Source organism: Lepidothrix coronata, unplaced genomic scaffold (assembly GCF_001604755.1).
Source record: "Lepidothrix coronata isolate B3197 unplaced genomic scaffold, Lepidothrix_coronata-1.0 Scaffold75, whole genome shotgun sequence".
Taxonomy (NCBI): domain Eukaryota; kingdom Metazoa; phylum Chordata; class Aves; order Passeriformes; family Pipridae; genus Lepidothrix; species Lepidothrix coronata.
The window spans coordinates 8,445,815-8,468,639 of record NW_016690255.1 but is presented as its reverse complement, the minus strand read 5'-3'; the positions used below and the strand labels follow the sequence as shown (position 1 = coordinate 8,468,639).

Genomic DNA, 22,825 nt, shown 5'->3' with positions numbered 1-22,825 from the left:
GCGTGTCAATACAATGTCATCAAAATTAACAATTTTTAAAATAAGCTGTGAAATGTCAGGTTCCTGCAATAGCAGGATATCAGAACTCCAGAGAGCATCATGTAGAAACATTATGCATATACCTTCTCAATTTTAAATCCTATTGAAGCCAAATTAAGTAAGTGTCTAAGTGCTTTCCTGAATGGTACTTAAGCACATCATTAAGCCCTTGTGTTAATTAGTCTTAAGCTTTCCTTTTTGAAAAAAAAAACCTTGATCCTGTTGTTCTCTTTAATGACAATCTTAGTTCCTGGGATTGTGAGTCATGGAAACTGGAAGGCTTGTTTCAGGGATGAATCAAGTCCAAATTAATGTTTTTAATGCCTCTCTAGCAGACTAGAACTTGAAAATAAGTACATCAAACAGTATCCTCCATGGGACTGCACAGGAAAAATGCAATATATAGTTCCATGTGGTAAATATGTTAACTTTATTATGTATACCAGTTAAATGCTTTAGGAATGTTTTCTGCTGTATTTAAGGAGGATACAAGTGGAGACTAACTAGGACATTGCAAATAACCATAGTAATACAAGACTTAAAACCAATTCCATCTGTGGCTTGGAAAAAGTCTCTTTAAAAAAGAATGAAAAGCGAAATTCCCATTTTATCAGTGTGCAGATGGCTTTGGGAAGTCTGCCGGTTGCCACAGTGAAGGAAATTATTGTGTGAATAAACACAGATAAATTGGCAACCTGCACAGTATTCATTCTTTGTGATGTAGTTTGTGATGTAATCCTTTTTAGATAACAGTTTTTAAAGATAGATTGTACTGTAGTGGTTAATATGTGAAAAATAAAATAACTAAGTATTTTTTCTTCCTGCCAAAAAGGCATTTTTTCACAAAATGAGTTTTTTTTTAGAGGTGATATTTCAAATATATCGAATTAATAGTTTAATATGTTCTTTAAGGAAAGACAGTCTTAATGCCTTAAGTATTTTTTTTTTCATTTGTCATTCTTCTGTTTGTCATTGCTAAGTGTAACAGGATCCCCAAGAGGAGAAAACCAATGTGGAATATGGCTTTATATACCAATTTGTAGAAAATCATATCAGCTGCTTTTGTGGCAAAAGCATAAATACATTACAAAAAAAAAAAAAAAAAAGAGAAAAAGAAGTCCAGAAATGGAGGTGTAATGGGTCTCTAATTCCTGTACAAAATCCAACTAAGACAATATTCCAAGCTGATGAATGCACATACATGCATATATAAATCTTGGTGTAGACTAGTATTAAATTCCATTTTAAACGCAGATTTTGAATTCATGTTAGTGGGGTTTTTTGTTTGTTTTGTGGTTTCCTTAAGATTGAAGTAACAACCCCAATTGCATATGCTATTCTATCAGTTTTAAAGCTTTCATATTGTTATAATTTAGGTTGACTAAAGTGTATAACTTAACCTGTGGAAAGTGCAGTAGTTAATCCATTAAGGCTAAAACTGTCTTGTACTTGCCATGGGGTGCACACGTGCCTCTGTGCTGGTATAATGACACTTTCCTGTGGGACATGAGCTCAGGAGTAAAGTTCCTGAGCCATCCTGTTGCTCATCAGTGAAACTCAGGCCCTGATGTGCTTAAAATTTTACTCAGCAAGTCTTGTCTAAGGTCTCCGAAGTGTGTCTGTGTAAGAAAAATGCTGTGAATACTAATCTGAAGTAATTTGTAGTTTAACTAGGGAAGAAAGCCCACTACTTGTATTTTGGAGTTTCAATGAGTGATTCAGTTTAGAAAAACAAAGCATAAAAGTATATTTTAGAGAAGCCACTGTGATTGTAATTATACTGGTGAACTTCTAATTTCTGAGCAAGATTTTTCATGTGGAAGTGGAAGAACTGAGGCGATACATGGCCCATGCTAAGGGAACTTTCAGATGAATGTATTAAACAGATGAGACAAAGATGGCTGCTTCGCTTCGAAAGAGTAGGTTAAACATTACATTGTCACCTACTGTAGATATGTGGAGTTGTTTTGTTTTGTTGGATAGATACTTTGATGGATAATGTAGATTTCTTATGAGTTGTCTTTCTTCACACTCATGAAACCAAGAGTAGATTACTCCAGTAACAGAAAGGCCCTTGAGGCTAATATGCTTCTAAAATTACTGATACGTCAAACAAGATTTTGGAAGGCTCTATATTGCCATAGGCAATATAGTAATTTTTTGGTTTATGCCTTACAGGTCTGTGGAAGACTGTCAGACATTTGAGTGTAATTCAAAAGATGGATGTTATTTGCATGTGCTTTGTTACTGCAGATACTCATCTGTACAACACCTTAGTTGCAGTATATACACCTGATAGTATTATGATAACAATTTGCTTTTACCAGTAGTTAGGAAATTAGTAATCGGCGAGGTGGCAGAATGATTTCCAGGAAATACTGTATGCAGCAAGTACAATGACAGTCAGCTTTTAAATTAAAAGTAACTTATTGCTGAGGTGTTCTAAAATTTGGAAGAGTATACATAGGTATGATCGTTAGTCTAACATTAACCTAGCAACCTGAAGCTGAAAGAAAATAGAATTTCTATAAAGGTTGTAAAGCTCACTGTCTTTGGGCCTTCAGAAGCTTTTTATATTAACCTCTGTGTTTGACAGACCTTTCAGCCTGTCATTGGGAAGAAAGAAGAGCACCAGTAGCACTTAACCCTGTTCTTGGAGATGGCCCTTTTCAGATAAGGCTAACATGCAGGACCAAGCCGTGTTCCCCCCCTCCCTCCTTTCTTATATTTACTTCCCGAAAGCTTTTATCTGAAAGCTAACTGGTTTGCCCTAGGAGCTCCCCTGAAACCTGTTAAAGCTGATTTGTGCTTATCTCCTGAGTATTGTTTCTTAAATGCTGAATTGCATGGTTGAATGGTTTACGAAAATAATGACTAATGTTATTGGTGGTGCAGCAAAGAGAATGTGCTTAGAACAGAAGGGAGACTTTCTGGGCGGCAGCAGTAATTGTTAGCATGTGCTGGTTAGTTTTAAAGATACTTATCTTCATTGACAGAACAACTGTCTCATGCTTTGAATGCCAAGTTATAATAAAATGCAAGTTGATAGGGTAAGCGACTCACTGGAAAACACAGCTTGCCATTTTGTTTGCTGCTCTCACTGCATTTGCAGCTGTTAATGTGGGGACCAAAGGCAGGAGTAAAGTTGGTTTGGGAAGGGGCAAGCTTGGGAGAAATAGAGGGATAAAGGGATAAAAGAGTCTTATCACGTGTATGTGTCTGACCGCTCAGTATGCTGGTGCATACATCAGTATGCCTGATGCTTGATCACCGCAATCTGTCCTGAGTTCTTATTAAATCCTATTTCTCACCATCTTGTGCGTGGATGTGCTCTGATTTTCAGCGTGTGTGTGTGAATGCTGATAAACTTCAAACCAGGCTAACCAGGGAATAGTAGAAGGGATTTGAGTGCCAGCAGCTGGTGTGAGACCGTGGAAGTTGCAGCCTTTTGGGTGTGGGGGCCAGCTCATGGGGAGGAGCAGGGTGTGGGTTCCTCTAGCAGGGTCAGATTCCTCTTGCCTGGAGAGGAGGTACAGGGTGGGGCTGTCCATGCTGTTTGTGTGAGTGCTCTGTGGGTTTAGACGAATGCTGGTAAAGGCACTTTTTTCTGTCTATATTTGATCTGTGAGGCCATCTCCCTCTCTGTCTGTCTGCCTTTGTTGGGAAGCCTCACCACCAGATGGATCTGGGGACATGGAACTGCAGCAGCCCTGTGCCCATCAGGCTGGAAGACTCATCCTGGACTCTGAGGGTTGCCTCGATTTGGCTGCTCAGACACTTAGTGGTTTTTTTGCCAGTGTTTGTATAATTCAATTTTTACTTAGAGAAAATTTTACATCTGTTTTTATGTCCTTGTTAAAGAAGCTAAATAGCGTCTGATTTAACAGTGATGCAAAGAATCCTACTTGTAGAGCCTCATCCCATGTTTCCTGGAATTTCTTCATTAACAGTTGTTTCAGTTACTCAGGTTTTAATATGATGTGTTCTGTTATGCTGCTCAGTTTGTTTACTGTGTTAAGCACTTCACAGAAGTTTTTTATATCTTTAGCTGCTGCCTTTTTCAGTAGTACTTGCAGTCCCCTCCAGGTGTAGACCCAAGGGTTGGTTTGGTTTTTTTTTTTAGCAAGGCCCATTTGTTTGTTACAATGTTGATTGTTACTATTTCTGTTCCTATCCTTTAATCCTTTGTATACCCTATCCTGTATTTTACTTCCCTTATTTTTGTTCAGGGTAGGCTTAGCAGATGTGTCTGGCAGACCTCTTCAATCTCACTGCAGGTACCCAGGCTAAACAATCAACTAGTGGAGCTGTGCCCTATTAGGAACAAACAAGGCAAGGAAACATCTGTGAGTGTAGCCTCAGAGGCAGGGAGAGAGCCTTTGTGTGCTGAACAAGTTTTATTCTGTTGGTGACGTTCGAAACTTCATCTCATTTCCTTGAAAACAGAAGGAATACGCAAAAAGTTTTTCATGCACATACTATCATTCTGTGTGTGACAATGAGGTAATGTTTCAAGGCGTCTTTTAAAATTATTTTTTTGTGTATGTTATATGCTATCATAACTCCATGGTTGGTAACTGCATGCTTTTTGATTAGGGGAAGTTCTCAGGAGAGAAGAGCATTCCTTCTTTGAGAGCACCTGGCCATGGGAGAAGTTTTTCCATGGAAGAACAGGGCAGGCAGAAATATATGTGCTGACTGGAGAGCTCGCACCTGGGGGGTTTTCTGAAAGTAATAGAGAAGAGACACAAAACTAGGCCAGAGATGATGAGAAGAGGGAAGATTTTTCTGTTGACCCAGAGGAGAACAAGTAGAGTTTGTTGAATCCAAAAAGGCTATTGAAGGTTGCTACTGTACAGAGCAGGTCTGGAGGAAAAGGGTCCTTGTTGCAAAGCCGTGGGCAGAAAAGGTATTTGTTTTCAAATGGCTGTATTTTACCACTCTCTCTCAAAAGAATCTGGGTTTTCAGACGGAAAACAGTTTGTTCAAGTTATGTTCTAATAAAACATCACTTCTTCAAAGCCCTTTCGGTTCACTTTAAAGGAAAAGTGCAGACAGATCTGTCTCAAAGCTGTGGCATGTTTGAGATCCAGTCATAGCATAAAACTTAAAAAATGTTATAGCTGGGGAAATATATTAGGTCACCTTTAAAGAAGTCCAGCTGACTGCATCATGAGGAGTCTTGAGAGATTTGAAGAAAACTTGCAACCTTCTGTGGGAAGCTCTCTGTTGTGAGTGAACTGATAAATCAGTTCACAGTTTTAGCATTTTGTAGCACAGTTCTTACTGGCTTTAGAAGATAGTGGTAGAGCTGCCAGAGCATATTGGGATAGGCCAAATGTGGGATGACAGAAATTAAAGTGAAGAAGAAAGTTGTCCTGCACCAAACTTATCTCTTTGAAGCCCAGAAGGAGCACAGTTCTTTTAAAAGTGAAAAACTCTCCCAAGAAGGTGTACACCTTGACTGATTATCTGCCTGTGGATTTTCTGAGTGATTAGGGCTGGTAAGGAAACCCTCCACGTGTGATGGTATTGCATCTAAGGTGGCTCTCCAGGGATGAGAGGAGTAGCAGAACTCCTTGGAGATTTCATAGCCCACACTGCACATGACCCGCCTTATCAGACAGAGGGAGATTTACTTTGTAGCTGCATTAACCTTGAATTCAGGCTAGTCAGGTTTCCTGTTACCAAAAAAAAAAAACTCCAAACCAAACAAAAATTAAAATCTTTCCAGTCGTGTTCATGAGTGGAACTGCAGTTCAAATGTGATCCCTTTTCCCCACCCTTCAGCATTAACTAATCTTTGTTCCAAATCAACATTCTAGTCTTTTTCCAGCCTAAACGATTCTATGATAGTAAGACTTTGGAAAGATCCACATTGTCCTCTGATTTTAATTACTTTCAATTAATTTCAGTTAATTGTTTCCAGTATATACCTGCTCCCTGCAGGTATATATTCTACTTAAGTAGAATACTCAACCTGAATTTGACTGTTCCACACCTGGGGAGATGCTTCTGGAAGCTTTGTGTTTAAAAGTCTCCCTGGGTCTGGGTCTGCCTGTTCTGAAGTCTTTTCTCACTTTGATTTCTGTTTTTCCTAAAATGCAATGATTGCATCAGAATTTGAATCTGAAACCTGAGACAAATCTCTCAGAATTTATGCACATGCAGTTGTTTTCTCTAAGAGCTTGTGAACTTGCGTCTGTCTGTGTGGACCTACTATACATTGCTTGCTTTTGTAAAGAGGTAATATTAGTTATATAAGAAGTAGCCTTCAAAATGTCAGGACAGTGTTTGTAAACATAATAGTCATGATGAAAACACTAAAAAGATTACAGGGTGAGTAGTCAAAATCATTAAATATTGAAAAGGCTTGAAAAAACAAGCAGTATTCATCAGAAAGCAGTGTTTTTATTACTGGCTATTACTGGAAAATATGTGATTTCATGTTTGAACTTGATCAAAGGAATATCTAACAAAAAATGGGAGATGTATCTATGCATATGAGATGAGGAAAAATTTTAAGAATTGAATTTGGTAAAAGAATTATTAGGCTTATTAGTCTTATTAGTTCTGGTAAAACAATGATGGCATTATGAGTAGAAGTGAATTAATCTTTTCAAACGATATGCAGGACTTATGACGGAATAGTTTAATGGGTTTTTTTTTCAAGAGTTTGAGTAGCTGCAAATTTGGAAGATAAACAACTTGAAAGTTGAGATTAATGATGGTTTTAGGATGGGTAATAAGTAATGATTAAATTTATCACATTAAATTTAATATGAGTAAATATTGCTCGAAAGAAGACTAAAAATTCACCTGAGACAATACTGCTTTGTAAGTTAATGAGCAGAACTGATGGATGTTAGCTGAGGCACTGAAGGGAAGACTCTCAACTGGCACATCTCATTATGCCAATTCAGAGGTGTAAGCAGCACTGATGTTTGTGTGCACATACCTGTTGGGTGATGTCGTTTGAATGAAAGTTCCAGCTTCTTTAGGTAGTGGTAGTCATGCTTTGAGAGCTTTCTCAAATTACAGCAGCCCCATAATTTGCAGATTTTACCTGAAAATATATTTTCTTTTATCTATAAAATCAGTAAATAGTATGAAAAAATACTGCAGATAAAAATTCTTCTGTTCCAGGCTTTAGGAGTTGAAGTGCAAGGTGGGCTGATATTGAATTCAGGTCTTCTGCTTTCTGCAATACTTGCAAAGTGGTCTGTACACATGTTTATGAAATACAATAAATAAAAGAACATACATATTGACTTTCCCTTGTCTGAAAGTGGTGACCATTACATTTGAACCTGACAATTCATCTGCTTATGCACAGCGGTTCCAGAGTCTTTAACAGTCCCATACTTAGTCTTGGACACTCACAGTAGTCACAATACCTTGTGAGTGATGGCAGTGGTATTGGCTGGCATTTAGGGAATGAGATTTTGTTAATAAAAGGTAACTCTCTGTATATACCTTCCAACTCAAGCCTTTCTATGATTCTGTGAACTGTCCAGTCACAGCATTTTTGATACCTTTCTGCACCCTAAGGGTGCTCTCTCAGTAAAGTAATACATGGAATATCTGTTCTTAAAATCAGACTTTCTGCATTCCATCATTTAGCACATTTTTCAAATATTGAGTCAAAAGCAACCAGTCCTGATACTTAAATAAGTTAAATATCAGTAATTTTTTACTTGTATTTATTAGTAAAACTAATCATTTGTCCTCAACCATGTATGAGTAGTGAAAAATCAACAAAGTAGCTCTCTTTGCTCACTAGTGACATTTTCTTCATGCATGAAAAATGATACTGCATTCAATTTCATTGCATTTGACATTCCCAATATAAAAAGTGTATCTTAGCAAGGTGAAAACTTGCAGAAGTGACTGGAAAAATCTCTCTTGTGCCATTCCCATCATTTTTTGTAGACCAGTACGTTGCTTTTCCACTTCTCAGATTTTCTTTTTTAAACAATTTTTTTTTCAGTTCTTTTGTCATGCTTGTGTCTTTTGGGCATCTGTTTGTGTCTAATATTTCATTTTCCTTTATGCTTACTTCACAGAAAATTTCCATTTATGCTGATGAGAATAACCAGGATATTCTATTTCCCATTTACTCTGGAGTAACTCTATATTTTAATTTTTCAAGTATTGTATCTTCTTAAAAATGAATATTTTAATGAACCAAATATTTGCTGAATTAGTGCTGAAACATTTTGCAATAAGGAGTTGTAAACAACAACAGCAACTTCAGGAAATTCATTGCTTTCTTGGTTTAAACCCCTTGGCAAAAATTATGACATATGGGTGATTCAGCAAGTTTGTGGACTAAAGAAGCCTAAATTTAATGGATGTTGAGCACCATCAGCTACCTTAGGTGTTATCCTCAGTTAGATTTCAGTGTTAATTTCAAACTATCAAGATGTGTGTAATGCCTAAACATAGACCTAAGCACTGAACCAAAATAAAACCCATTTAAACATTTTGACTGAAGAAATTATCATAATCCCTGTGTTTAAACATGAAAGTACATCTAAGGAAACTAGTAATTTTAAAAAGGAAGATGTTTATAGTAGTATGTGCACTTATTCTCCTTATGAATGACTATAATTTTATGTGTGTTCTTGTTGAATCCTTGTTTCCTGGTAGGTAACTGTTTCCTAGTAGATATATCAGTGAAGAGTTGCAGTTATTTTTTTGTGTGCATTTGTTATGTCCCCAAATATGTGATATGCAATTCTGGAGAACTGATCCACTGTGAAAAAGTATGCCATGGATTTTTTTTGTTGGTTTTTGGTTTTTGTGTTTTTTTTTCATGGCCAAGAACTGTCCCCTCCCCCCCTTTTTTTTGTGTCAAAATTTAGTTTTTATTTGTGTACTGAGTTTATCCATATGCTTTTGATGCATATAATCCTCTGTCATAGTAGTATTCAGTAATCTAAGAGAGGACAGTAGTGAAGTTGAAAATTTCAACATGGCTTAACACTGAAGATAAGTTGTCTTGGTTTGAAAAAAATTGTAAGAAAGATTTTACTGCATTCAATTCACTTTTTGTGACTCACACTGTATAGCTTTAAGTAATATATATGTATATATAATGGTTAGAACTAGATGATCTTTAAGGTGCCTTCTAACCCAAACCATTCTATGATTATATGATGGTGATTATGGCATTTCATTTTAATACACATTAGTTTTTGTTTTTTTTTTTTTCTTGTGGGAAGATCCATAGTTAAAGCTAGGTGTAGAAGCTAAGTTGATCTTTATCAGAATTCACATACTGCGAAAAACTGGTACTGTCAAATCAAATACTGAATTATGTCATGTGGCAACCTTTCAAAGACAAGAGTTAAGGCATCAGCTGGGGGCTTCCATGAAATTTATTATCCATGTTCTCTTTTTGCTTGACCTCAGTGAAACCCACACAGTGTTGATGGCTTACACTTGAAATTAGATTTGCCCATATGCTGATCGTGGTGTGCACCTGGGACTTCTTGTGTGCATGTTTCATGTTCATCTGGTCCACTGGAAGAAGACACCTAAGCATTTTTATTCAAAAAAGCACTGCTAGCCATTCTAGGTAGAGCACATTCTTGCACCTGCAGCAAAGGATGCAATTTGAAAAATGAGTAATGTTGCAGATGTATCTATAATCAGTTTTTGGTTATTGCTTAGCTTGAAATGTCTCTGCATTAAGCAGACTGATTTTACATAGCTTAATCTACAGACACTTCAGGATTTCATTGTCATGCACACAAGGTGTGACCCTTGCTTGGTGCTCTCTTATGAAACCAGAAGCAGGCTCTTACAGTACAATGTTCCTGGATCCATCATTTAGATTCCTACTTGCTCCAGGAAAGTTTTCCTTAAATTTTGTCTGGAAGATATGTTTAGGCCACAGTAGAAGTTACTATGTTTGATACAGCAAGATATTAAAAGTTATTTAATCAACTCTAGGTTTTGAAGGCCACACTAGATGGCTGAATGTCCTTTGGTTTTCAGCTTTAAAAGCTCTACAGGTGAAGCTGCTGCTCCAGCTGCACTGGAGCAGAGGAGACTTCAGCTTCTAAAAGCATTAGTTGGTGAGACTTGCACAAGTGGGAAATCAAATTGCCCCAAAAAACCTAAGTGATCTGATTTACCTGTCATGACACTGCCAAGTGTCTTATTTGCTGAGATTCAGATGATAGTTCAGTCAAACAATTAAGAGGATCTATTTACATCCTACTCCTCTCATGAACTAGGAAGAGCTTACCAGATACATTTTAGCAGAAACATTAAAACAGCACATCTCAGTGACACATTGAAAATCATGTTATATTTTTCTAATGTCTATATAGCCATTCAAATTCTTTAGTTTCACATCTGTTCTGTAATATGATTATTTTGAAGGTACACTTCAACGAAACGCATTAATAGGCATTGAAAAACAGAGCATAAATTGACTAGCTGCTCATGTGAGGGTTGCTTGAATGTAATTTTATGTGAATACTTTTACATTTCTTGTTATTTGTTGTTTTAAGCTGTGATGATAATATAAAATTCACACCAACATGCTTTTTTTTAACCTGTAAAGCTTGCTGGTTTGCTTGTATTTTAATATGTTCATTCTGTTGTCAGCTTTTGAGTATGGGAGACAATTGTCACACTTAGTCAAGTAGCTAGAGTAAGCTGTGATTAGCTAGAGTAAGGCTAAGAAATTGAGAACTTTTTGGATAGACTCCGTCTGTGTCATACACTGCATCCCACCATCTGACCACATATCATTCTCTTAAATTTCATTACATCTCTTGTGGTGGATTGACCCTGGCTGGATGCCAAGTGCCCTCCCTTTCGTCCTGGTTTCAACTTCATTCCTGATTTTCTCTCTCCCCTCCCTCCCAGCAGTGCAGGGGGACAGGAAATAGTCTGTGATAAGTTCATCACACATTGTCACTGCCACTCCTTCCTCCTCAGAAGGAGGACTCCTCACAGTCTACTCCTGCTGTGGAGTGGGGTCCCTCCCACAGGGTGCAGTCCTACAGGCACAGACAGCTCCAGCATGGGTCCCTCACTGGTTCCAAGTCCTCCTAGTAAACCTGCTCCGGTGTGGACTTCCCATGAATTCACAGCCTCCTTCAGGCATCCGGCTGCTCTGGTGTGGGATCCTCCATGGGCTGCAGGTGGATATCTACTCCATCCATAGACTCCTTAGGCTGCCTCACCATGGTCTGCACCATGGGCTGCTGAGGGATTTCTGCTCTGGTGCCTGGAGCACCAGCTCCCTCCCTCTCCTTCTTCACTGACCTTGGTGTCTGCAGGATTGTCTCTCTTACGTATTCTCACTCCTTTCTTTAGCTGCAATTCTGCAGTTTTCTTTTTTCCCACCTAATTATGTTATCGCAGAGGCACTACTGCCATCACTGATGGCTCACCCTTAGCCAGCGGTGATCCATCTTGGAGCCAACTGGCATTGGCTCTGCCGGACATGGAGGGAGGCTTCTCACAGCTTCTCAGAGAAGCCACCTCTGTAGTTCCCCGTCACCAAAACCTTGCCAGGCAAACCCAATAAAGACTTGCATATAGAAACACTCAGGTAGTTAAGACCTACAGTTGACTCTGTACTAACATCTCTAGATTTAGGACAGTGCAGATCACTTCAGTGTTTGGGTTTTTCTGTCTCTTCCTTTCTATAACTGTAGGATAAGGATTGCAATATCTACTAGCTTTGCAAAAGAATCTTGAGATGCTCCAAAAGTAATTGGAGATTAAATACCTACAGAATACAAATTACTGTTATGTTAATAGAAGCAAAGGAAAATAGATGAATTATTATTATTATTATTTTACTAATGGTGCTTTAGTTAGAGATCACCATATTAGGAAGAGAAAAATAAAATAACGAAAGAATTGAACCAGTGACTTTGTTTTTGCAGGTTCTTTCATGTTGGTTAATACATCTGGGAGATTTGCGGGACAGAAAGCTCAGCTCCTGATGCCCCATCTGAAAGAAAATGATACACATTGTATTGATTTCCACTATTATGTTTCAAGCAAGAGTGGATCTAGCCCTGGCACTTTGAATATATATGTGAAAGTTAATGATGGTCCTATTGGTAACCCGGTCTGGAACACATCTATCACTGGTGGTTGGAACAGAACAGAACTGGCAATTAGCACTTTCTGGCCCAATTATTATCAGGTATGTTTTACTGTTTGTGAAATTTTGTTTCTCATAATAGTCACCTGGTTCTTAATCGTAATTTTGATTTTAAATCAAAATACCTTTCAGTATGTCTAGTTGATATTTATCTTAATTACTTTTTTGTACATGATGCTAAATGTTTTTACATACATATGGCTGTGTTTATATGTTTATATATATATTTATAGATGTGTATGAAATGCATGCACACTCATGTGCTTTAAATGTGGATGAACTAATTATGTTGAAACAATTTAGAAATTTTTCCATTGATTTCAGTCAATTACCTCTGTTTCTCTGTAATAAATTCACTCATTCTTTCAGTTCATTAGGGATGCTGGAATTGAATGCCAATAATTTTATAACAGTAGAATCTTCAAGTTTGATTTAGATCAGCAATACTTGTTTCTTTAAAACCAGTCGAATCCTTTGAATTTTCAGTTTAAGTCTTTGCTCTGAATGTAATATCCATTTGTTCTGTCCAGTAGTAAACATAAATATAATAGTAGCTGTCATAGGAATGGAGTTCTGATTGCATCCTAGAGATTTAGGGAGAATTTCTCTTGACAGTTCCTTAGGGTGCTGCTTTTCTGTAGGAAGGTTTACAGAATATACTGATATTTACTGTTGTGTAGTAGTTCAACAGTTTTTCTCCTTCTTCCCATGAAAGCATAGTCTGTATCTGCACAAACAAGTAATGTGGTGTAATAAGAGCAGACCAGTAAAACACAGATGTTATTGAGGCTCCTCCATCTTCATTTGCAGTTTGGAAAGTTTAGTTTGGATTTTATTTGGTCCCTTATACTGAACATTGTCACCATAATTATGGTGTGAAGATTTCTGAAGAAAAGCTGTTCCAAAGATATGGGTTCTTTGACTGTAAATCTCCCTAGGAAGTACAATATTGCTCTTCCACCATGTTTTTCCAGGGGGGGTCATCTTAATTCCCACATCAGTGCCCTGATTATCAGTGTCATGTGTGGCAGAGTCTTGCTTCTGTTCCTGCATGTGTGGTTCCAGGTGACTAGGTTTCTCATGATGAGTTTGTCAGTGTCCACTCTGAGGTACTCTAGGAGGTTATAGTGGACTTCTTTCTGTAGCTGCAGCAACTGATATATGAGGATGTGTCTCAAGTGAACTGAACTCATTCCTTTTGAACCCTTTTTCTTCTAAGGAAAAAAAAGAAGCTGAAGGACTTCCCAGAGTTTTTAGCGCTGTGATTGTTTCACCGGCAATGAAACAGAAAGTTCTGGTCCAAAAGATGAGTTTGGAGTGGCAGGATCATATTACTCTTGGAACTTGGGATACCTGTCAGTGGATGCAATACTTGAAGACCCAGAAGAACACACTCATTAATTTTCCCTTGCCTTCTGTCGTGTGTGGCTATGTTGTAGAGGGGTTATTCACAGGGTCCACATTAGTATCCAGTGTTCTGCCCAAGATTGCTAGGAATTGCTACAGCTGCATTGTTGGGGCTTCCTGGAGAGGATTCAGGGTAAGCTTATGAACATCTCATCAAACGTCATATTGATCTCCTATACTTGGCTGCAGGCTCAACAAGATAATAATAGTGCCTTTTGCAGGAGGGCAGGCATATTAGCAGAGCTGAGGTTCACTTCAGCCATGTGGGAGAAGCTGTATCCTACCTGACTCTGGAGCATGAGGCTATATCCTGATGACAGAGTCCAAGTGTGGTTTAGCCACCTTTGCATCTCTCAGGCTGAAAGATTTTGTTGCCTGTCTGAGTTTAAGGAGTGTTTAGATGATGCTCTTAGTCATATGGTTTGGTTTTAGATAGTGTTGTGAGGAGCAGGGAGTTGGAATTGATGATCTTTAAGTATCTTTTCCAACTCGAGATACTCCACGATTCTCTGGCCTAACAGCAAGACCTCACATCACCAATTGATGCCAGTGTTGAGAACACCCTCCAGTGATGCTAAAAAGCCTTTCTATGTTGCCTGAAGTAGTGAGGACCAGCCTGTGTGGTTAGCCTCAGTGGATGGTGGGAGAAGAGTATAGAGCATCCCACAGACAATTTCGTGGCAGACATTAGATATAACTTTGAGCTATTTGTAACATGGAATCTACTGGAGGGTTTTATGAACATGCTGGGTCATTCAGGAGCACCAAATACTGGGCAAATGTGTGAATGTGTCACTAATGCCCAAGGCTGGACCGTAATGTCCCCATCTGTGGAGTGAATTAGTGGAGGAGCTTTCAGTTTCCTTCTTCTGAAAAGAGTCTGGTTTTTATGCAACAGAATTGCTCTGCAAATCATCAGTCAGTTAAGAGGAGGGTTGTGCTGCAAAGCCTCACTGTAGCTCTGAACCAAAAGGCTATGTGGACAGGGGAATTTTAATAGAAGCAGCATTGACTCTGACTATTAATTTTAAGGTAAATTAACATATTCATAAAAATACACGCAAGCTCCGACAGTTTCAGATGTTATTACTAATGTTATTAGTAATAATGTTATTACTAATGTTATTAGTAATAATCTATATCAGATTTCTAGCAGTGTGATACATCTAACTGATGTCTGAGTAATATGGGCACTTGGCCACAGAAATAGAAAGATAACCTTTTTCGTCCTCTTCCTCCTTGAAACCTGCCATCTGAACTGCTCGCCCTTATTCGTAGGTGAACCCTTATATGCTTGGATGGGGTACTGCAGTTTGGCAAATTACAATGCATTATCTGATATGTAATAGGTTCCTGAGCCTGTCAGTCGTGGGTTCCATGTGCTCTCTTTACCTCTGGAAATGTAGAAATTCTTGCATAATCTTTCTTTCACTGAGGAGTACAGTAAGTCGTTTTCTTTGCATTTGCTGCATCTAATCTGAAATAATACCTGGTTAGGTACTGCAATTTAGCTGATGTGCCAAAACATCTTATGCTATGTTAATATCCATGGTGGTACAAGGAATCACTGTTAAATACTGTTTAACTTCACTGGTTTTATTGTAGATAAGCTAATTTACTCTTGAGGAAGCGCTGTCACCATTTTGACAGCTTATGGTCAATTGTCTCCATTTTGGTTGCCTGCATCCTTTCAGAAATCTGTGATGCAATTTCCTCACTCACCTGCTGACACTTAAGATTTTTCATTGTTTCTGAACTCTTCCTCCATGTTCACAGAGTCAGTTGTGGGGGGAGGCAGCTGTGCAAGCAGCTGGGAGAAGGGCAGGAAGAGGAGAGTATATGTGCGTCTTGTGAGAGTGTGCCTCCAAGTTGGGTGACAGCTCAGATGACTACATGAATGGTGAGAGAAGGCAGAGGACTCATCTGACAGGTGTACAGTACCCAGTCTGTTTCCTAAGCTGCTATTCATTTGATTCCTAAACTCCAACCTCTTTTGGCACAAATCCATGTATTCTTCACAAAACCTCCAAAATGTACAAGGCTTCCTCCCAGTGATTTTCGAAGGTTGTCTGGCCTTATTGAACAAAATTAGGAAAAGTCCACTAAGAAAATTTGTAAGGGCCTTTTAGCTTCTTTTATATGAAGGATGATAAGTTCGTGATGAGTAATCTTCAGGAGAAGACGTGGCATTAGTAGATGAAGGGACAAAGCAATGTAATCATTCTTTGTTGTGTTTTAAATCTCATAATCCATGTATCCATCTGCATGTCTGTGAATGCCTTATAATTCCATTCCATTAATGGAGCACATACAAGATGTCTAGCTGCAAATGAAACCAAAATGTACTACAGAACTCTGAGGACCAATTATATATGATAACATTTCAGAGTTATTTATACAGTTGAGAATTTTTAAAAACACAGTGTGATGTGTCTGTTTTGCTGTTGGTTTATGAAAAACATAGGCGAAATAACTCCCGCTAATGGTAGCTGACTACAAATCAGATTAGGTAGTATGGAGTGAGTTTTAATCCAACTTCTAAAGATTTATTTGTTTAAACCATGTATTATGAACACGTACATGCAAAGCATTCAAAAGATTTAATAATTAACAGTATTTTATTATTGTATCGCCAGTTGTCCAAGCTTTTTAATACCTTTCAGGTTGGGTTTACAGGTTGACTTTGTAGAATTAAAGTCTCTGAAAAAAGTAATTAATTTCTTTTAGTGTACCCTTTTCTTTTTACTATATAGTTATTTGTGTATGTTTCACCCCATGGGAAAGATGTATTATATATATAAATCACAATTATAACCTGCAGGTAAGAACATTAATTGTTGTTTACTTATTGATTATTTAAACTTAAATTATCAAGTATTCTGATGGTTAAGGATATATTTAATTCCATAATTAATGGTCTTCTAAGTACCACTGCTTAACATCTGCCATTGATATGTCTGTGTTGCAGTCCAGTTAGTGATTACAGTATAGTTGCACTAACATGGATTCAAGCTTCCAAACACCTTCTGAGGGTCAAAGATAATCAGCACAGCTTGTTCTTTTCTGCTGTGCCTCCTGGTCTCTGAGCTATTTGTTTCGAAGCAGCTATATTTCTACAGGAACTAGTCTTACTTTTGTATTATAAAATCACTTTAGGAGTGCTCCCCTGAGGGAGCATTGCCTTCCTCTTTTTATCATTGGTCATGGGAGAAATTGTTTGCTTTACTGAGCTATTGTCTGCTTGGTGCATCTTAAGCAAGAGCATCATGGAGTATATCATGCCTTTAGAGACAGCCTGCAAACAAAACAAGGTTCCACATAATTGCTAAGACCTTCACCCTCCTCCTTACTTGCACAGAATTAGAATGTATACAGAAAAAGAGGACTAAACGTGATGTAGATTTCTATGGTTAGTGGTGAGATTGCTTTTAGATTTTTGGGGAGCAGTCTTAGCAGGCTGAGAGGCTCTAAAATTATGCTTTGACAAATAAATCCTGAAAAGGCAGCTCCTCTAGTCAGGAGAGGGTGGGAGGATTTGAGACTCTTTGGTGTATGTTTTTATTTTCTTCTAGGTTTTGATTTCTTTTTCTCATTTCAGTTTCTTAGCAGGAATCTGTTGATTAGCAAATCTGTTCATTTCAGGGTTATTTTCTTGTTTTGTGTGTTTGGGGTGAAGGAGTAATTATTTTTTTTTATTTTTCCCTAGATTAGTTAATGATTCTCAGACCAATTAGTAGTATTTAAAATGTATTTTATGTTTTCGAAGTATTGCCATTTTGGAACATTACAACATGCAAAATGCGACTACTGGGTTGATTCTGGTGAGTGGCTTTGTGTTCCCTGCTTCTAACCCTGCAAGCAAGCAATTTAGCACAGCACTGTTAGAAGCTACGCACCATCCTCCTATCAGTTTTTGTATTTTGAATTATTTGCTTTGTACTTTGCTGGGAGTCAGTCATCGCAGCAGTGAACTGAAACAAATCTTGATTAAATAAAACAACAAACTCTGCAGACTTAAAATCCAGAGATGGAATTGAAAGGATTAAAAATAACTTCCAGTGGAGTAACATAACTGTCTATGCCACTGCACCATCTTTAGACATAAATTCCTATGAAGCTAGAATGAAAAAATGGGATAAGAGCCTGGCAGTAATTCCTGATCTTTTTTAGTAAGGACACAAAGGAGTTACATGGTTTCACTTCACACAGAGATAAGATTTACCCTTTACCATTCTGACACTTTACACTGTAAATTAGGAGTTCAGGGAATAAGAAGCAGTAGATCCAACCTACCTTTTCAAATCTGGACTTTTAAACTTTCGTTTGTTTCATAACCTGCTTTGTACATGCTTTGCTTGGAGTTTCGCTCATGCAATGTACTTAAGTCATCAACCAGGACAGAGAATTAAGCTTCTTGTGCAGTAAAGGTCAGGCTCACATTCTCATATGTTTTGTATGTTGCATTCAACTGCACACATACAGTTCCTGAACTGCACTTGGAACTGCAGAGAAACTTTGAAATGCATATTGCATTTGGAATCAAAAACCTGTGTTAGGCGTCTTAAATAGCTCTTCTTCATTGACTTGGGTGCTTTGGGAATAATTATTTTGAGAAAGATGCACCAGGGCAAACCACATATCTAAATTTAAAAACCCCGGCAGTCTAAAAATGGACAAGAATCAGCAGGCATGTGCTTTCTGTCATATACACAAGGCTCTCTTATTTTCTCCTGTCCCTTATTCCTAAACCAGGAAAGCTTCTTGGCCTTCAGAAGAGAAATATTAAGACAACAACTGGTTTAAAAACAAAAAGAGAAGAATAAGATTTAGTAAGCCTTAATGTCAGGAGCTCAATTTTCAGTCCTTCTTCTACAAAGAGATTACTTTGTAGTCTCAGATTGGCAACAGCTACTAAAATTTTGTGGCTTGAGTGCACATGTGAATTCCAAGTGCCAGTTGTGTAGGAGTGAGAGGTGGGGAGGGAAACGGCATGAAGCGAATTCCTAGCCAGGGAGGCCTGAACACATTTTAGGCAGCCCAAGTCAATAAGTTGTGATGGGCTTTTGTGGGGCCTGGGAAGGACCAGGTCAGGAGTCTCCTTTCACGTGGCTTTGATGAGGAAAGACCTGCTGTGATTGTGGCCTGCTGTGACTGTGGTGATAAAGCAGTTATGAGTCAGAAAGGGAAGAAGAACTCAACCCACAGGGTGCAAGTCAGTGCCAGTTTTCTGGAGAGGAGCTGTTCCCAACACCTTGTAAAATACAGTCGAAGAAAGCGGAGCAGGCAAAGAGGAAGCGTGGTGATGCGGGCAGCCTGTGATACAGCACCGCCTGCTTGCTGGGGATGCAGCGGGTGGGATTGCAGCCTGACGTTAAGCAGCTTTCTTAATACTCCTTTCTCTTTCTTGTTTTTGCAAAGTGCTATTTTTAAGTCGTGTGAAGTAGAGAGTGTTTATATTAGGTACAATCCACCTTTTGACTAAAAGCGTTGTAATTTTGCAACAACAAAGGCAGGAATTTACTGAGTGAGGTTGTGTGGCAACAAAACCTGTTTATTTCTATTGTTCTTTGGAGCAGACGGGTTATCTTGAGTCGCACATTTTCAGCAGTAAGCATTTATGTTGGTGAGCAGACCTCCTTTCTTTGTTCATATGTAGCAAGGGGAAATGGCAGGAATGAAAAGCTAATTTTGCTCTTCACTGAAGCAGGGAGGATCAGGGACAGTGCAGTGCTAAGCTGCTTCCCTGGTTCCTGTTTGGCAGGCCTGCAGCAGAGAGAACTGTGTTATACAGCTTTGAGGGCAGTGTTCAGCGCAGTTTTTCCTGAGCAAATGAATTCAGTGTTTTAACCAGTTGTTTCCGGACTGATAAGGTGGTGGAATAATAGGCAAAAAATCCAAGGGCTACCCAGTCTGACGTTGCTGGAGTGTTGTCTCTATTTTGACTGGAGCCTTTTACATTGCCTGCGGGAGTTGTGTCATCCAGGAGAAAAGGCAAAGTTTGGAGGGACAAGTAAAAATGTTAACATTTACCAGGCAAGCTACTTTTCAAATGTGAAATGATGGAGAGAACTGGATGTGAAATAAGTTTCTATGTTTCCTTTCTGGTGGAATTACTAGCAAAACTGATCCAGATTTTTGAAGAGTCTTGGTATCCCTAATATAAGGTTTTCAGTGAATAAATGAGCTGTTGGAAGTGTTTCTAGGTCCCTTCCTGAGCACACTCTTACAGCGTGCAGCCCACTTGCTAGGACTTTCAGAAACATGTCATGCATATGATCAAATTCTTTTTTTAGTGTAAAAAGAGAAAATGCTTAGATAAGGAGATATTTGAGTCCATAATCTTCATTTATCAATTTGAATAAAACAAAATACCAGATTTGTATACAACAGCTGATAGTATTTCACAGCCTGTGAACAGAAGAGGGATTATATTACTATACTTAGAATATCTGGCATGTTCATAGAATCATAGAATGGTTAAAGTTGGAAGGGACCTCAAAGATCATCTCATTCCAACCCCCCTGCCACGGGCAGGGGCACCTTTCACTAAACCAGGTTGTTCGAAGCCCCATCCAGCCTGGCCTTGAACATTTCCAGGAATGGGGCACAACTTTGTGCCTCACCACCCTTACAGTAAAGAGTTTCTTCCTTAACATCTGATCTAAATCTACCCTCTTTCAGTTTAAATCCAGCACACTTTGTCCTATCACTCCATGCCCTTGTCAAAAGTCCCTCTCCAGCTCTCTTTTAGATACTGGATGGCCGTAGTGAGATCTCCATTATATATATATATGGGTATAGTGTACCTGTAATGTGGTATTCCATAATGAGGCCAAGTTGGATGAGGCTCTGAGCAATCTGGTCTAGTGAAAGGTGTCCCTGCCTGTGGCAGGGAATTGGAACTAGATGATCTTTAAGGTCCCTTCCAACCCAAACCGTTCTATGATTCTATGATCCCTGAAAACTCCAGGCTGAACAACCCCAACTCTCTCAGCCTGTCTTCATAGGAGATGTGCTCCAACCCTCTGATCATATTCATGGCCCTCCTCTGGACTTGCCACAATAGGTTTCACTTCCCTTTATGTCAGGGGGGTCCCACAGCTGGATGCAGTGCTCCAGATGGGGTCTTACCAAAGTGGAGTAGAGAGGGAGAATTGATCTATTGGCAATTTGATGCAGCCCAGGATGCAGCTGGCTTTCTGGGCTATAAGTGCATATGGCTGGGTCATACTGACGTTCTCATCCAGCAGCACCCACAAGTCCTTCTCACCAGGGCTACTCTCATTCCATGCTCTGCCTAGTCTGTATTTGTGTATATTTGTTCTTTTGTATATGAAGTAAAAGGTACATCAGCAATGTCCCTTGGACCATGATGCATCACTATTGGCTGTAGTGCCTCTTTCCATTTACTAAAAATGGCATATTTCATGTCAGAAGAGACTAAAAGTTACCATTATTAAAGTTGATATTAGCTTGGCTATTGCTTTTAGTGGAGGCATGGTTAAACTGACAGTATTTCAATCTCTGATACTTCTCTTTGGAACATACTCATAATGTCAATAATTGTAATTCAGTTGTATGTCCATCTGGCAGTTTCTTGATACATTGTCTGCTTTATTTGTGGCAATGACATTTTTGGTATGTTGTCTAGAGATACAGCAGGGTATTTTAGACCAATCTTTGAGTCTTTCTCTGCTGTTATCATAAGGAGTTCTAATTCAGTTGTTTCAAGGTTGTGGTTTCTGCCTGTGAACTGAAGGAATGGCTTTGTGTTTAGAATTTACAAGCTGCTTTTTGTCCGTGAGTGTATTGCAATACTGAAATACTTCAGGCCTGTTGGAGAGCCTGTAGTTAAGCTCCCCTTTTATGAATTACAGAAATTATATTGAAATCTACTCAGGTATTGCATATGTTTTCTTTCCTAAAGCTCAGGTTATTGGTCTTGCTGGAAGTTCTTTAGAAAAGACATTATTATGCAACATTTAAAAAATATAGTGAAGTCCTTGTTATCTGGCAGTAATATTTTTTGCAGAAAACTGAAGACTGGTTTGGCTGGCTGCTCCACAGGTGTGCATGTGCTGGTTCTTCATGGGTGTTTTTTTAGAACTTAGTTTGTCTATAAGTGAAGAACCTGAAAAGACTTACTTTGCTCTGCAGTGATGGGATCGTGGATCTGGTAGACCTTTCAGATGGCTTTGCGCAGATCTTCCTATACTGAGCATTCCATAAGAAAGAGAGATTTTATTTTTTTAAAAAAGTTATATTTCAATAAAAAACAGAAATTTAATTGTTGGGGTATTTTTCTTCTTAACAGAGAAAACTCAAAGCCACTAGAGAATACAGAAAACAAATCAGTAACTGTCTCCAGCTCTCTGTTTTTACAGGCAGGTCTTTGCTTTCACGACTGGATTTGGTTATCTCAGGGACTTTCTTTATGGCAGTGTACTTCCCTGGGAAACTTTCCACCATTTCTGAGACCTGTCTGTCTGCTCCCTGTTCTTCACTACTGTGTTGTAACATCTCTGCACTAAGTGCAGGTTCCCAGAGCTATGCCATGGTTCTCATACCCTATGGTCTTTCAGATGTTTTCTATTTTGAATAGCCTTGGTAGCTCTTCTGGTAATAGAGCAATCTCTACCTTCTTCCAAGGGCACCAGCATAATTACTTTTTTCAGAGATCGTAACACAAATGGAGAACGTGCAGCTCTGTCACATTTGCTAATAGAGAGAAATGCTTGTTCTTTGTTCAAAGTTCAGTGAGTGAAAACAGGAACTGCATTCTGGGTCTCGCACTGCCATCAAAACTTGGGGTTACTTTGTGTACATCACCTCTCTCTGTATTTTCATTTCAAAGAAGTTAAGAGAGCAGTTAAGAGAGAAAGGTTACTGAATTCAAGTTATTCTTTATGCATCTCTGCTTTTTTTTCTTCTTAGGAACTTCTGTTTCCCGAGATAGTTCTTAAGACCAGTTTCACCAGGAGATGTTTTTGCTTTGTAGGAAAGAAATCTTTTGAAATTTTGAATAGTCTTGGTTTGGATCCTCTACCGAATGCTGGAAGCCAAATCCATACCCTATTCAACCTGTTAACTGTGGATCAGTAATACCAACTTTAAACACCAGTAGAGTGCCATCCGGCATTTAGAGGGTCACAGGCTGAGGGTTGTGACTGAGCAATCCCTTTCTGGCAGAACTTGCTTCTGAAAAATTTGTTTGGTGACATTTGGACTTTGCTCATT

At 38.6% G+C, this 22,825-nt stretch overlaps 1 protein-coding gene across 11 annotated transcripts in view; it reads left to right on the top strand.

The window, feature by feature from the left end:
* Positions 1-22,825, top strand: part of PTPRM (protein tyrosine phosphatase, receptor type M) — a 461,846-nt gene that overhangs the window by 129,861 nt on the left and 309,160 nt on the right. For all 11 annotated transcript variants that reach the window (XM_017819524.1, XM_017819523.1, XM_017819522.1 and 8 more), the window contains exon 3: positions 11,958-12,223. In XM_017819524.1, coding sequence (XP_017675013.1) covers positions 11,958-12,223 — 266 coding nt within the window. The remainder of the gene's footprint in view (positions 1-11,957; positions 12,224-22,825) is intronic.